Source organism: Acomys russatus, chromosome 13 (genome assembly GCF_903995435.1).
Source record: "Acomys russatus chromosome 13, mAcoRus1.1, whole genome shotgun sequence".
Taxonomy (NCBI): domain Eukaryota; kingdom Metazoa; phylum Chordata; class Mammalia; order Rodentia; family Muridae; genus Acomys; species Acomys russatus.
Genome location: NC_067149.1, coordinates 55,266,457 through 55,282,172, shown reverse-complemented (window position 1 = coordinate 55,282,172; position 15,716 = coordinate 55,266,457). Strand labels below are relative to the sequence as shown.

At 38.2% G+C, this 15,716-nt stretch overlaps 1 protein-coding gene across 1 annotated transcript; it reads right to left on the bottom strand.

Annotated features, from left to right (window-relative positions):
- Positions 1 to 289: 289 nt before the first annotated feature.
- Positions 290 to 13,670, bottom strand: Clec9a (C-type lectin domain containing 9A). The gene is made up of 5 exons (XM_051155452.1): positions 13,610 to 13,670; positions 7,413 to 7,559; positions 3,177 to 3,328; positions 1,846 to 1,967; positions 290 to 792 (listed from the first exon to the last, which is right to left on the bottom strand). Exons 1-5 carry the CDS (start codon positions 13,668 to 13,670, stop codon positions 660 to 662), a joined length of 615 nt encoding a protein of 204 aa, XP_051011409.1. The 3' UTR covers positions 290 to 659.
- Positions 13,671 to 15,716: the final 2,046 nt, after the last annotated feature.

Below are 15,716 nucleotides of genomic sequence, written 5' to 3'. Positions count from 1 at the left end.
AAACCCAGAGGTAGAAGCCTTCAACCTGAGCACCCAAATCCTACAGCAATAGACCCTTAGCTCCAAGGGTTAGCAACTGCAAACTTCTATATCTGAGGGGTCTGACTCTAGGCCTTGGCTTTCAGAGGAAGATTACAAACACTGGAGGTCACCATGTTGCTCATTTTCATCTAGGGCCAAAGGCCCCCTGGCATAGGACTAATGGTAACACTACAGTTTGGAAATCCATCTCTCTCCTCTCAGTGTGTGATTTTATGATATATAATTATTAGGAGCTGATCGGAAGAAAATTCTGTCAGTTGTGAGTATAGTAGGTAGATTTCTTTATTAAAAAACAAATCAGGGATTACTGCAAGAACTCCCATAAGGACAACTAGATTTCTGTGTAGTATGCATAGTCACTTTGGACTTTTAAACAGACAGGAAATCATTTTCTCTTCTTTGTTCTCAATGAATCAGGTCTTATGTAGCTCTAAATCAATTTTCTCCTTGGTACCGTGGGCAGAGTCAATGGAAATATGAAAAGCATTGAAGAATATTGCCAAGTGTAAATCTGAAGCAAATTAGCCTTCATAGGCCACATACCAATCTTCACCTTTATTTGCTCTTTGACCTCTTTCAAACACTTGTGTCACAGAGGTGGCTTTGAGTTGTATTTTTCAGTTGCAGGACCCAAATACATTCTTCTCACAGATAAAATATTTCAAGCTGCTGCACTCATCTGAGATGAGGCTATGGTCTTTGAGGTATCCACAGACCTGGATGGCTGATAGCTGTCTCACTGTTGGCAACCTGAAAAAGTAAGTTAGCTTACCAGGTTAGATATTAGATTGGAAGATAACAGTGGTACTTAGGTACCAAACCCTCAGAGATACTGTTGGATTTATTTTAATTTGCCTTAATGTGGCACCCTCCTGTGGTGGTTTTATCCTCCTTCAAATAACAGCTATTACATTTTACTAAAATATGTCATTATAATTTGAACAAACATTTTATTTAAAAAAACCAAATCATGTTTACTTAAAGGCAGGCGATAATGGGTTTCTTTGACTCCATCCTCAAAACACTAAGCACCTGATTGAGGCCAACAATCTCCATTCCCATCTGAAAAGCTCAATATAGAAATTGCTCAATAGTTATTATAGTCCCTTGACCAGAAGGCTCTCTCAGCATTAAGTTATACGAAGAATGTTCTTGACACTTGTATTTTACTGCCTGTTTAGAAACTTGGAATAAGATAAGAATTTTCTAGAGAATAATCGTAGGAGGGCTGACAAGAAATAAGATTTAGAAGCTGTATATAGGATAGTTACATGTCAACTTGACACAAGCTAAAGTCATCTGAGATGAGGGAATCTCAATTAAGAAAATCCCTCCATAACATAAGGTTGTGAGCAAGCCTGTAAAGTATATTCTCAGTTAGTGATTGATAGGAGAGGGCTCAGACCACTGTGGTGATCCTGGGTTCTATAAGAAAGCAGGCTGAGCAAGCCCATGAGGAACAAACCAGTAAACAGCATCCACTGATAGCCTCTGTATCAGTTCCTGCCTCCAGCTTCCTGTCTGGTTTGTGTTCCTGTCCTGACTTCCTGTGGTGATGAACAGCAACTTTGCCACTAAACAAAATAAACCCTTTCCTCTCCAACTTGCTTTTTGGTCATTATGTTTCATCACAGCAGTAGAGACTCTAAAAGGAAGCAAGAAAACCAAGTCTTAAGTATGTTGGTTATAAGTTCAATCAGGAGCCTGTAAAAGTCTTCTGGAGGAAATACAAGGTACAAGGTAAGCTTTAAAAATTTCTTCCTATTCCTAGTTTTGCTTGTAATGTCTCCTTTATAAACTTACAAGTCAGAGAGAGGAGAGGAGCCATCTTGCCAGAACCAGGAACCACTGAGTCTCTCCTGAAATACTCCCACCCAGTATTCATCTCCTCCTTTGAGCTTCCACATGCTGTTGATAATAAAATCCTATTAAAAACAAGACACAAACTGTGAATGAAGAAAAGTAAATAACAACCCAAACTACTATGTAGTATAAAGTCTGATATTTTGCCTAGTCAAAGATTAGTGAGAATTTGAGTGTTGAAGAAAAAGAGGAGGTGTTAAAGTGAAGTGGGGACATATACACACATGTACACACACACATATACACACACACACACAGATGGGGGGAGATTCTTTTTCAGTATAGTTAGTATGGTGTGTTAAATACTATGCAAAATATAGATACCTGATATTAAGGTTTTAAGAGATTCAGAGTCTGTCAGATAGTGCATGTTAAACAAAGTAAGTCTTATATTGACCCTTCATAATGAAAAGTAAAATGGTCACCTACTTCATTCACCATATGAATTCTTCTCCTCCCTTTAGTATTTTTGATATTTAAAGCTTCTTGCTTTATTGCATATTCTTAACATTTCCCATTGTTCTCATGAACTAGACTTCAGTTAGTGACCATTTTTTTAGGTTAAGAAAGGTCTAACTATGAATTCCACTTTAGATATTCTGTTTAAGGGAAGAATGCCTTCAAGAAACATTGTACTATTTATTTATCAAGATCTTAGTAAACCAGGTTAGTAAACTTAACATTTCATTGAGAAAACACTTACTCCTATTAAGCCAATTCATTTCATGACATCAGCTCAGGTTTTATTTTTTGTAACTTTTGTTTGTTTTTGAGACAGAGTCTTGATACATGCTCCTCAAACTCAGTATTGTCCCATCTCAGCCTACCATGTCCTGTATTTACATCCATGTGTACATGCAGAGTAGGACTTCAGTTTTCATGCTACTATTTCTCCCTATGAATTATAGATTATTTTGTTTCGTGTAGCATTGAACATAATAAATACATTTAAGAGCATCTACAGTTAGGATGTCCATGTATGTGGGGAGCATGTAACAGCTCACTAATCCTCTTTCTCTTTCCTTCTGGGTTAATTAAGAGATAAACAGTCTGTGTTCCCCACCTTCTGGAAAACCAACCTTATTTTCATTTCTCCAATTGAAGGGACAATAAATTATATGAATCTCTACATTGTTTCTTTAATTTTTTATATTAAAAATATACAACTGCTATGAAAAATTTAGGAATCTTATCTTATGAGAATCTGTACTTCATTTTAATGAGTAACATGGTATTTTCAGAATGACATGAAACCATAGGACAGTCTTTACCATTTCTTCTTTGCTGTCTATTTGAAGAAGATTAGCACCCTCTTTTAAACAATTCTCCTTACTGCTGCTCCATATTTCCCAACGTTCAAAGGCATGGTAACAATTTTTTCCATTCTGAATCCAGTTGTGTGGACAAGAACTGCAGTTACTACCTTCAAAATAGAGACATTTCCTTAATTGTTATCAATGTGCAAATTGGCATTCCACCTCTGTCAAAATAATCCAGTGATATCCATGAAGTAGCACCTACCTGTTCAGCTTCTCTGAGGCTAGACACAACACGATTTTGTAATGTCCATCTAAAATAGCTCTCTAATAAACTACAATAGCTGGAACTTATTAGCTTTTTAATTGGGCACTGTGAAAGTCATATGTAAAAAATAAATCTTTTTTTTTTTTTAAAGAAAAATGGTAGATTTTTCTTTACACATAATTTCACATAATTCCCTTTCTCAAAATTCAAAGGGTATTTTCTAGATGAACTTTAATATTCTAAATAAGTATTATGATAACCATTCAATATTTAACAAACTGTAATTTACTTGAAAGCTTTTAATTACAAGAGCAAATAACTATTTCAGTTAAAATCAGTATGGAGATGGCTTTACCCAAATCTTTCCTCCTATATCAAAATTTGATCTAGTTTTTCCACTGAGCCATCGATGGGGCTGAGAAGTAAGCCTTGAATTGATGCTTTAATTCTGAGACTTAAGCAAGGAAATATTTCATGTTTAAAGGAAAGATCAATCAATGCACAAAAAGAGTGGCTTGAAACAGGTCGGTGTGAACTAGGCATATAAAGAAAGAACATTTTAGGACTTCATGATAGCTAAGAATCAGATTTTATTATTAATGTGTTTTTTAAGGAACATGTCTTAGGAAAGAATATACTCAAAACAGCACAAATTTGACTGGGAGGTTCTACCCTAGCTTTAAGGAAGAAGACAGAGAAACTCATAGAACACTGGCTACTAAAGAGTAGCATTCCATGTCGGGTGAGAAACACTTCATGAGCAGTTTTCAAGATTGAATACTGTGTCCTTTAAGGCTTTTCAGTAGCCAGTGTTTGGAACCAGTGCAAGCATGCTGAGCCTGTGAAAGTCATGGCAGGGTTAATGTTGAAATGGTTTTTGGAAGGTTGGAAAAACACAATAGATTAGCAGATCTCCAAAGCAGGTTATTACTTGTTCAGGGTTTGTAGCTCAGAGGTGGGCCTAACTCATGCTTACCGTAACTTGTCATATATATGAACACTAGTGTAGAATAACCATACTATAATTCACAGACTCAAAGAAGGTCAATAACAAAGAAGGCCCAAGGAAGGGTGCATGAATCACACCAAAAAGAGGAAATAGAATAGCCAGAGGAAGTGCTCTAAGAGAGGGAACAAGATAGGGGAGAGAGAGAGTGCTGAGGAAAATGAATGAAGGGATCTAATAACGAGAGAGCAAGGTAGTGGGGTAGGATAGAGGGCTTACAGAAAGAAGAGAAATTGTGGCCTGGGGCATCTCTGAGACAGGCTGGAGACCTATGACAGCATAGGCTCCTGGGAGGATATAGGGGTGACTCTAGCTGAGATCTCTACTAGTGGAGGAAATGGAGACTAAAGAGGACACCACCTAACCAGGCAGGACTCCTAGTAGAGGGAGGGGAACACCAACCTACTCACAAAAACTTATTCAGCCCAAATTTTACCCTGCCTACAAGATGTGCAGGGATAAAGAAAGAGCAGAGATTGAGGGAATGTCCAACCAATGCCTGGCCACACCATGCAAGAGAGCCAACACCTGACACTATTAACTACACTTTGCTCTGCTTGCAAATGGGAGACTAGCATAGCTGTCCTCTGAGAGGCCTCATCCAGCAATGTATTGAAACAGATGCTGAGACTCACAGTCAAACACTGGGCAGAGCACAGAGAGCCTTGTGGAAGAGTGGGAGAAAGGATAAAAGGACCTGGAGGGGACAAGAGCTCTACAAGAAGTCAAACAGAGCCAACTAAACTAGAACCAGGGGGGTTGCAGAGACTGAAACAACAACCAAGGACCATATCTGGACTGGACCTAGGCCCCTTACATATATGCATTTGGTGGGCAGCTTGGTCTTTATGTGGGTCCTCTAGTAAGGGGAGCAAGGGCTGTCTCTGACAAGGACTTTTGTGCGTGTTTTTTGATTGCTTCCCCCTTGATGGGGCTCCCTTGCCAGGCCTTGGTAGAGGATTACTCAGTCCTGATGCACTTGATGTGCTGAGATGGATAGATGAGGGGTGTGGCTCCCTTTTTCTGAGGGGTAGGGGAGGGGGGATACAGGGAAGAGGGAAGGAGGGTGGGACTGGGAGGAGAGGAGGGAAGGTTTGATGATTGAGACAGAAAGTGAATAATTAATTATTATTATTATAAATTAATTAATTTAAAAAGAGCACTGGTTATACTTAGTGACTCTGCAAGCATTTTTTTTTTTTTACTTAAATGTTCAATTACAATGAACAATGAGGACTGTAGTGATGACTCAGAAGTTAAAAGCACACACCTCCTCTTACAAAGCACACGCCTCCTCTTACAAAGCATCCAAGTTAGGGTCCCAACACCTAAATTGGGTGGCTCACAACTACCTATAAATCCAGCTATAGGAAGATCTGATGTCTCTGGCTTCCTCTGGCATTGCACTCACATGTCCATACCTCTACACAGAGACCCTCTCACACATACATATTGCTAAAAAAATGGACCTTATTTGTTAAGGAAAAAAATTGTAGACTTTTCTTTTCACAGAACTCAAAATTCAAATGGTACATTCTAGAGGAAATTTAACTTTCTAAATAAGTAATAAGCCACCACAGAATGTTAACAAGCTGTAAAACAGGTAGTAATACAAATTTAAGTTTAAAAAGCTCATAAAAAGCAAAACTCAATTAACTCTATAAACTTTTTAGAAGTGAGTCTTGCATGTTATAATTTTATGGTGAGTAGTCTAATTTCCAAGATCAAGTTTTGTGCTTAGTTACCTACAGTAAGAGTCTAAAGAGTCAAATTAAGTGAACTGCACAGTTTGGAGCTAGAATTGAAAATAGGCCTAGATTTGAGTGATTGGGTAGAATATATTGTTGATTCTTAAAAGCCTAAGAAACACACATTTCACTTGATCTGGCTATAAGGTTGGGTTAACTGAATGTTTTAGGAATGTGATCAGTCTTTTCAGCATCTCACTGGAAAATATAGAAGAGGCTGAACTGCAGAGCAACTAAAATTGTGTCCTACTTGTCAACTGCGAAGGCCAGAGACAGCGCTAGCCTGCAGTACATGAAGTGCTCAGCTAATCTTTCAGAGACCTGAACCCTGGACAAACTGGATTTTTCTCTTTTAAATTTCACATGGAAAAGGGTTTCAAGACAATTTGAAACAAAGCAAGAGATTATGAAAGATATTTTATTATAGACTTTCATAAGCATGAGGGCTAGATGTCAGAGAGACACTGGAGAAAAAGCAAGAGCCACTTGAAGGCATGGCTGTGGGCTTCCCTAAGGCTGAGTTGTTGAAACTAAGACACATCCAACTCTGCGTCCACGGTCCTGAAAGAGATCCAGGATCAACTCTCCTCACATTGGCCCTGTCTGGCTCTCTGCTGGCTCTCCAGAATTACAACCTAAAACATTTCTGAGAACCATTTCATCTTGATAAAGGAGACTATCAGGAGAGGCTCTGCAGAGGCCTGGGCTGGAATTACAATCTGATAAAGTGAAACCAGGAGACACCAGGGTTGCACAAGGAGTTTGTTCCATGTCCTTTCCCTGTAAGTAAGATTTCTGGTTAGGTTCCTATAAAATTGCAGGTTCACAGCTCAGGAGAGAAAAGAGGTAGTTAATGGCCCTGGAATCTCTCTTCCCTCAGGTTGAGAGGCTATAACCAGACCCTGGGTAAGGAATTCTTCTATCTTTTCATGTCTTCCTTATTTTCTATCTTTCAGATATGTCTCAGCACTCACTCTAAACCTTAATAATCCATAGAGAATAGAATACACAGAATTATTTCTTTTGATCAGTTGCTGCAACTGTTTGGGTCTCTACTGAGTTCAACTATTCTTAGCTGGGCCTGATGTCTCTCTGCCTGTCATCCCAGCACTGAGGAGGCTGAGGCAAGAAAGTCATTTTCACACATGGGGAAACAGCCACCATGAGTTCTGGCCAGCCGAGGCTATATGACAAGCAATGCAAAATCACACTGATCCTCTGTAAGTTACCTGAATGGAGAGATCTTTGTAACAAGGCTTGGCAGTTTTCCAACTGCAGAGTTTGCTTTCTCTGCAATTGTGTGAGGTTCAGCAAGGCTCTGTCCTGCTGCATGAGTTTTTCCTGATGATTCATTACAAGAGAGGACACCTGGAAGACTGTGACAATGCACACACTTTATCAACTACTGACATTTTACAATAAAGTAATCCCCCAAGATGGATCAAAGAAAATTATCAATGAGGGTGTAATTTGCCTGGCTTTGGTTCTTTGTATAAGAGTTACATTATTTAAGAATCAAATACCACCAAAACACACAGAAAAAACAAAACAAATAAACAACACACCCTCAAAAAAAAAAAAAAAAAAAACCTTCCTTTGCTCACCCAGTCTCACTCGCAAGAGCAAATAAATTGATCAAGTTCCTTATCAAATTAATAGACATAAAATTTCTGTTCAACCTTGTTTGCAAAGCATGGGGGCCTGTTTATATAATGTTGAACATTTTAATTTTTATTACTTAAGTATATTTTAGTATTCATTTCTGGAAGTAGACAAAAATCTCTCACCCACTGACTCATTATAATGGAGTAGAAATCCACTGTGTGGATGCATCATGATTTCCTTCAGCAGTACTTTGGTGCCATCTTGAAAATTAATTGGATGATTGATTTGTTTATTTTTCAGGGCTGGAGTTGAACCCAGTATTAGGATTCTTCCCCAGTCTGCCTAGCAACCTGTGATGTCATTTCATACTTGCCAGTGGGCATGTCCCTGCCCAGGAGTACATAAAAGGAGAAACCCACCTACCTCTTGCTCTTGCTCCCCTTCCTCCATTCTCTTAACCATCTCCTCTCTTGTTCTTTTCTTGTTCTCCTCTTCCATTCTTGCTGTCTCTATCTCCCTATGTATCTCTGGGGTACCCCTCTCACTTCCCTGCTCTCCCACACTCATATAATGAACCTCTCTATATAATATCTGTTGCCTGGCGCCTTCCTTTTTAATCATTAAAACCCAGGGCCTCATTGATGTTGGACACGAGCACTAAGGCTTAATTGTCAAATGGCTCATTCTCTTGTATGACAAGGGAGAAAATGCTCTTTAAAGAATTTTAGTCTTGGTGCTTTCTGTTCTAGTTTGAGGACCTTTATTCCCAGAACCCATGAGCTGGGCATGGTGGTGCAGATTTGTATTCCCAATACTAGAGAGATGGAAATGTTGGATCTCTGGAATGCCCTAACTGGCTAGTACACTCTTCTTGGCAAGCTGCAGGCCAGGAAGAGACATGTGGCAGCAAACAAGGTCGGGGCTCCTAAGTAGTGATACCCAAGCTATTCTATGTCCTACACACATACACGGTAGCCACATCTACATGAGCTTGTAAGAGCACACACACACACACACACACACACACACACACACACACACACACACACATAGATGTTAGATCCTGCTTCAGAGTATAGCTGATGTGCCCTTCCCTCTACCTAGGGCCAGGGCTCACCCTCTCCTAGAGACCCTTCACTATATAATGTAGACATTTTGGCTCTGCCATCTCTTCCTGCTTTTCCCCTCCCTGCTATCAATATTTCCCTTCCCTCCTATCCTCCTTTTCCCTCCCCCTCCCATGCTGCTCCAGTCAACCTGCACTTATATAATATAGCTTCTTCTCTGTTAGCTTATTTCCTTTTAATCAATCATCTGGTGGCATGACTTGGATTCGAATCGTGGACATTTAAATTCCATTCGGTATTTCTAAGTAACCCCCCATATATGCCTTTGTAGAGTGTTTCAAGGTTATCTACAATTACAGCTCTTTCTGTTTGTGACTAAAATTTTCCTCACAGATGTGAATAGGTTGGCTGTATTTTCTTGTCTGTGAAATGTGATTAGAGCGTTTGTAAACAGCACACCCTCCAGTGGCTTTCAAGTAGTTTCTTTTGTTTCCTAGTGTTGTGAGAATTAGCTAGCAAACCTGGAGTCAGGTTGAGTAGTGCAACTGAAGTTCACACAAGACACTGATCTTCAGACAAAACATGATGCATGCTAGTTAATGGTGTAGCTTGTGACTATGGGTCTGAGAATTTGGAGACCAGAATGTGACTCACTTGTCAGCATTGTTTATTGATGGCAGCATGCTGGATGATTTGCCCTTGGTTTTAATGAGACCCTGAGAGATGCCTTCTGCTAAGGCAGGTTGCCTAGTCTCAGCAAAATTTTGTCTTTATGATCAGCAAAACATAACAATCCCCAAGCAAGACTCTGGGGCGCCTTAATACCGCAGCATCCTGTGCAAACATCAGCAGTTCTTGAAACAACAGAAAACTCATAGTGGAAACTGAGTCAGGCAAAGGTAACTGCCTTGTCTGTCCAGATGCACACCTGCTCTCTTTCCCCCTCTATTTATCTTGAGACAGCATCTCATGTATCCCAGGCTGGCCTCAAACTTATCATGTAGCCAAAAATGGACTTGCAGTCCTGATCTCCCATCTTCCTCCTCTCATTTGTTGGGAATACAGGTCTGGGTCAGCACTACTCCTGGCTCCATTCAGATTCTTCTGATGAGATACTTTGCTGGAAAATCCCTACTTCAGTATTGTTAAGTTGCACTCTTATTGTGTAATAAATCAAACTCCTTAAGTTTCAAGAAACTACCATGCCAAGGACTGCTGTTTAGGTCCTATGAGTCTCTGTTACCAATCAGCTGTGTGCCTAGAGATATTTGTTGGCATATCACATGCTTCAAAGCTTGATTTTGGTGAGCTGTAAGCTACTGTGTACATTTCGTTCCCTATTTGCCACCATTTTATATTTTAGGTTATACATTCTAGATAAAAGACTAAAAAGGATATATGTTGTGCTGCAGGAGTTAAATTGGAAAAAAACAATGGGATTATTGGCAAAGATATTAGTGTATATCTAGCCAGCACTACTAACTTAAATATTATAAATAGGTATCATTATGCTAAGAGTCCTAGTAATGTTGGTTTTGCATGTGAAACTATAATCTCATCACTATATTGGTACATTTACATTTTGACATATTTGGGATTAACGTCATTGTAACTACAAAGGATGATGTTAACATTTTTCCAGATGTCTTTACAGTTTTCCTCTGACATTTAATGAGTAATTCCCACCCACACTCTCTTAGTTGCCACTTAAAAGTGGCACAGTAAATTTAACTCATAGTCAATGACTAATGAATTGACAAAAGGGAGGGTATACAGCAACAGAATTGATTTCATCAAAGCAGCCAGAAAGGGCAGGGAACGCTGACACTGGGGGGCTCTCTCCTTTCCTACCCATGCTTTCAGACAAGGTGACATAGCTTCCCACATAGAAAGCTCCCACTTAGTAAATCCTCTTTGGAAACATTTTAGTGCTCTCAGTCTAACCAAGTGGACAAAATTAAACATCACAGCACATAGCCTAGTCTTTTTTGTGTATCTGTCTTTTACTTGTGTTTCTATATTTTGCAATCATTTTTTCCACTTTTTAAAAAATGTGTATCCCACTTTATCTTCTGGTTCATTGGATATTTTTTGTTATTGTTGTTGATGGTTTTCAATGCTATGTTCAAAACCCAGAACCTTGTGCTCCCCTAGCAAGCTCTACCCCTGAGCTAAAGTCCCAACCCTTCGTCTATTTTTCAGTTAAGTGGATATATTAAAATCTTGGGTGTGGGGAGGGGAGGTGGCTTCTCTTGCAGGTTGTTAAAACACACAGGCAAAAGAATAGCTGCCACACATCTCAATGATTTGAAGGGCACAAACAGATACACTCCATGCATACATTCATATAATAAGCCATCTCTACAATGGAGAAAATGGATATATCCAGCACAGAGGCTTCCTGTCTTAATATTTAACTGGAATTTTATTCTGAAGCAGTTGAAGATTTGTATGTAGCTATAAGAAGTAATAGATCCCATCAACGCTTAGCCCACTTTCCACCACATGGAACCATGCTGAAAACTGAAGTTCAGTGTCATAACACCATGGTACACCATTTCTCCATCACTGGAGATATGGATCCAGTGCATTGCCCTTTCATGAAGGTAGGCCATTCCCTGCACCCCCTCTTCCTGCTCTTTAACACTATTCTCTAATTCAGTGATTTTGTCATTACAACGATATTATAGAAACAAGATTTTACATTTGTAAGGCCTCCCTGCCCCATGCCAACTCGGGATGCTCTCCTGAAGATTTATCTGGCTAGTTGGATAAATTAATAGCCACTGTTGAAAAGGTTTCTTTCATATTAGTTACCTCATTTGTTTAACTATTCATTCACAAAAGGAGCTCTCGGTTGTGCTCTTGTTTAGTTCTTACAAATATACGAGTGTGTTCAGATTTTAGTGAAGGAAAGATTCCACTTTCTGAGGTGAGTGTTTAGGGGTGCAATTGTTGGGTTGTAAAAGGGTCATGATTTAATGAAATCACTGGCCTGTTCTCCCAGGGGCTCTAATCACTGTACCATCCTACCAGGGATGACTAATGATTCTGTTGCACAGACCCATGAAATATGTGCTGCCGCTGGCTTGTGCTTTCAGTTTTCTGGTGTATGTAATGTGCCTCGCTGTGGTTTTAGCTTGTTTTATTTTTTATTTTTTCAAATGGCTAAAGATATTGAATCCTGCTTTCAGGCTTGCTTGACACTTCCTTAAGTTCTTTGGAGAAATGTGTTGCCACATTTTTTTTCTCTTTCACAGTTGAATGGCTTGGTTTTCTGTTGAGTTTTTAGTCTTTTATCCACTTTAGGTTCAAATTTATGGTATATCGTTAGGTATGTGGTTTGCAAGTATTTTCTCCTTCTGCCTTGTGTGGTTAGCCAGTCTTATGTTGAAGTAGGTGCATCTTATCAGCCTTATCTTTTACTAATAACTTGCTAGGTGTTAGAGCAAGAAATCCTTATATACTTGGAGAATTTCTTTCTTTCTTTCTTTCTTTCTTTTTGCTACTTTGTTTGGGCACTACCTCGAGTTAGGCAAAGAAAACTAATATTCTTTGCTATATTATATTAATAACATAATACATATAGGGATTGAAATATAATCTTAGTTTTAGAAAATAAAGATATACTTTTCATATGTGATGAACTTTACTGGATGAGCTGTGTTTTAAGTCATTTCTATTTTGTTTTGTTGTTGTTGTTGTTTTGGCTTTTTGAAACAGTTTTCTCTGTGTAGCTTTGGCTGTCCTGGACTCATTCTGTAGACAAGGATGGCCTGGAACTCACAGAGATCCATCTGCATCTGCTTCCCTGAGTGCTGGGATTAAAGGCATGTGCCACAATGCCTAGCTTCAAGTCAGTTCTGCTTTGCTTATTACAGCCTGGATGGCTTGGACTGCATGTAGTAAGACAGGAGAAGGGAAAGGAGATAGCTCTGTAGAGTTTCATTCTACATAGGAAGCAAATGCTTGACCTTAATTGGTGTTTGAATTGTAATTAATTTGAACAAGTTGAGAATAATGATGAATAATGTGGTTTTCTGGGGAAATGTACCAAAATACTCCTAGATCTCCCAAACAAAATTACTGAGTATATGATGCAACCCACTGTACTTAAATGAAGAGTTGGAAAAATGAAAATAAACAGAATAAGCACAAAGAAAACTGATCTCTCTGGAAATATTTTTGAAGTATAAAGTTTTCAAATTAATACTTAAGTAGCATATGACATTAAAGAAAACCTAGGAACACAAAAGGATGAAGGGAAAATTAAAAGTCGACAAACCTTGCAAATGACTATTCAAGCAGTGATGGCTAACATTCAGGTTATATTTGTTGAAATCCTTGTGTGCACATGTACAGAGCACATGTACATATATGAATCTAGTTTGCATATCATTTTTCAAAAACTATAAATTGTTTAGACTCTAGAAATGATTTGTTAACCTTCTGCTTTCATGGGAAACATCACATAAGTACAGCTCTACATCTATACGAGTGCTTTTAGTCAGTTTTTAATTAATTAATTGCATTCTTTTAGGTGATTAATTTTATCAGATTCATCTATCTCACTATGTAAACTTCTTCTTAATATAAATCAAGGTGCCTTTATAGCATTTATATGCACTCAAAGAGTTCTTAATTCATTTATTCACCCATTTACCTATGTGGTTTTTTACATAACAATGCACCTATACATAATTTATACCCAATTATGTTAGCATGTAATGTTGAAGATATGCCTTTGTACTTACACTTGATGCCCAAGAAAATAGACGTTGCTAATAAGCCGACACAGATCACACAGGAAATCATTGTCACAACACACCATGTTCCTAAATGTGGAATCAGAACAATGCAGTGAGTTACATAACGCAGTTGGAAGGGTTGACGTCAGGATGAGTGGAAGAAGGTTGTCCTTCCTACTGGAGAGATGCAAAGATTTGAAACTCTAATAGGAAAAGGAAACTCTCTGCTTAGAGTCTCTCGAATGAACCTTATGGCTTTGTATACATCTCACCTGGAAAATACCGAATCTAATAGATTTAATAGCATCTCTCTCCAATCCTAATGTATAATAATATGGTTTTAATAAGCAATTACATCTATCTATCTAGCTATTTAGCTATCATCTATCTATCATTTATCTACCTACCTACCTATCTAGTCTTTTTCAAATATCTCAATTATACCAACCAGACAACCTTGAATTCTTAATATCATGTCTCTCCTACAGAGAGAGAGAGAGAGAGAGAGAGAGAGAGAGAGAGAGACTATCCTATCTGTTTTTAACATCTGTTGGACATGATTGATTAAAGTATTTTTAGAAAATGAACAAAAAATTCCAGCTAATTTTACAACTATTCCCGGGGGTAAAATGAATGGTGTGGCTTATTAATTCTTCATACTAATAAAAATAAGGCTTATCCTTACATATTCTGATAAGTCAGATAATGTCTTGCCTGTGATGATTCTGGGTCATCCCTGGGACCTTGAAATGGTGCTTTATGTGACAAAAGAGATTATAAAGGTATTATTATATTAGAGATCTGAGATGGGAAAGCTAGCTTCACCTAATTAATTTGTAACAAGTCAGAATTAAATAACTAAACAATGTAATTACTCAGAAAAATATAAGAAAACACTTTCAAAGCCCATTCAATTATATGTTGTATGATATTATGCATGACATCTAGTTGATGAATTAAAGAAGTGACAAAAAATACATAAAACTAATTTATTTGAAAATATTTTGTGCTGTAGAATTTTAAAAATAGAAAGTAGCATAAAATGTAGAAACAGGTATTAAACAGTGAAAACATAACTGCATCAGCATAATTTTTTTCTATTTTTTCCAATTTTTCTACATTTCTTAGTATTTGTCAGATAATTCATTGTTTTATTAAAAAACTAAAGTGATTTAAATTGTCTATCTTTTACTTTTTTCAAATTTTAAATGTCTTGGTTGGTAAAGCCTTACTTAACTCACTCCTCTATGTCACTGACCATAACCAGCGTACTAGAAGAGTCTAATGAAGTTACCACAGATTAGAAGAAACACCTTATGTTCATCGCAGAACAACAGAAAAAATTCTAGTTTTCCACTATGCATTTCCATTTTATTACCTGAGCTTTTGCTAGGAGACAGACACTTCTGAGAGGCCTCTGAGGTTGGACTGTCCCACTGAAGAGAGGTATATATTTCTTCCTCGTGCATGCTGAAGGTGAGCGCAGAGACAAAGCAGTCTACATAGGAGCCTGGCACAAAGAACTCTTGTGGTAAGGAGTAAGGCAGAACAGGAAATGGAACCATCTACTTGTCCACAGTGGTGAAATACACTGGGGATTAAGGTGCAGGGTAGGTGTGGCATCATCCAGACAGTGGAACTTTTAAAGCTGGAACTGAAACACAATCCACAAAGGAAGAAACGTGAATGTACTGAACTCAAAATGGCTATGGTGAAACTATACTGGTGCTCAGATTTCCACATGGTAGCAGATGCTGAAGATGACATACATAGGGTGAATTTCTATCAAGTGTACACAAAGATTAACCAGGGAATAAAGATAGACACAGTCGAATCTAGGCAAACCAATCTGTGCATAGCTTTTGGAGTTTCAAATAAGAAAGCTTGGAAGAAATTTCATCCCTAAATTCATTTCCAAACAGTCTATTGATTAGGGCAATACTGACTGCTAAGATCAGTAAGTTTCAAAAGGCCAGTCAACACTATAAAGGTTTAGGTCTCCCTCGTAATTTGTTCCCAGGAATCCTGGTTGATGGAGAGCTTTGTCCCAAAAGTGGCCTGGGTTTCTTCCATCTGCTGGAACATTAGAGCCATGATGGAAAAAAAAAAAAAA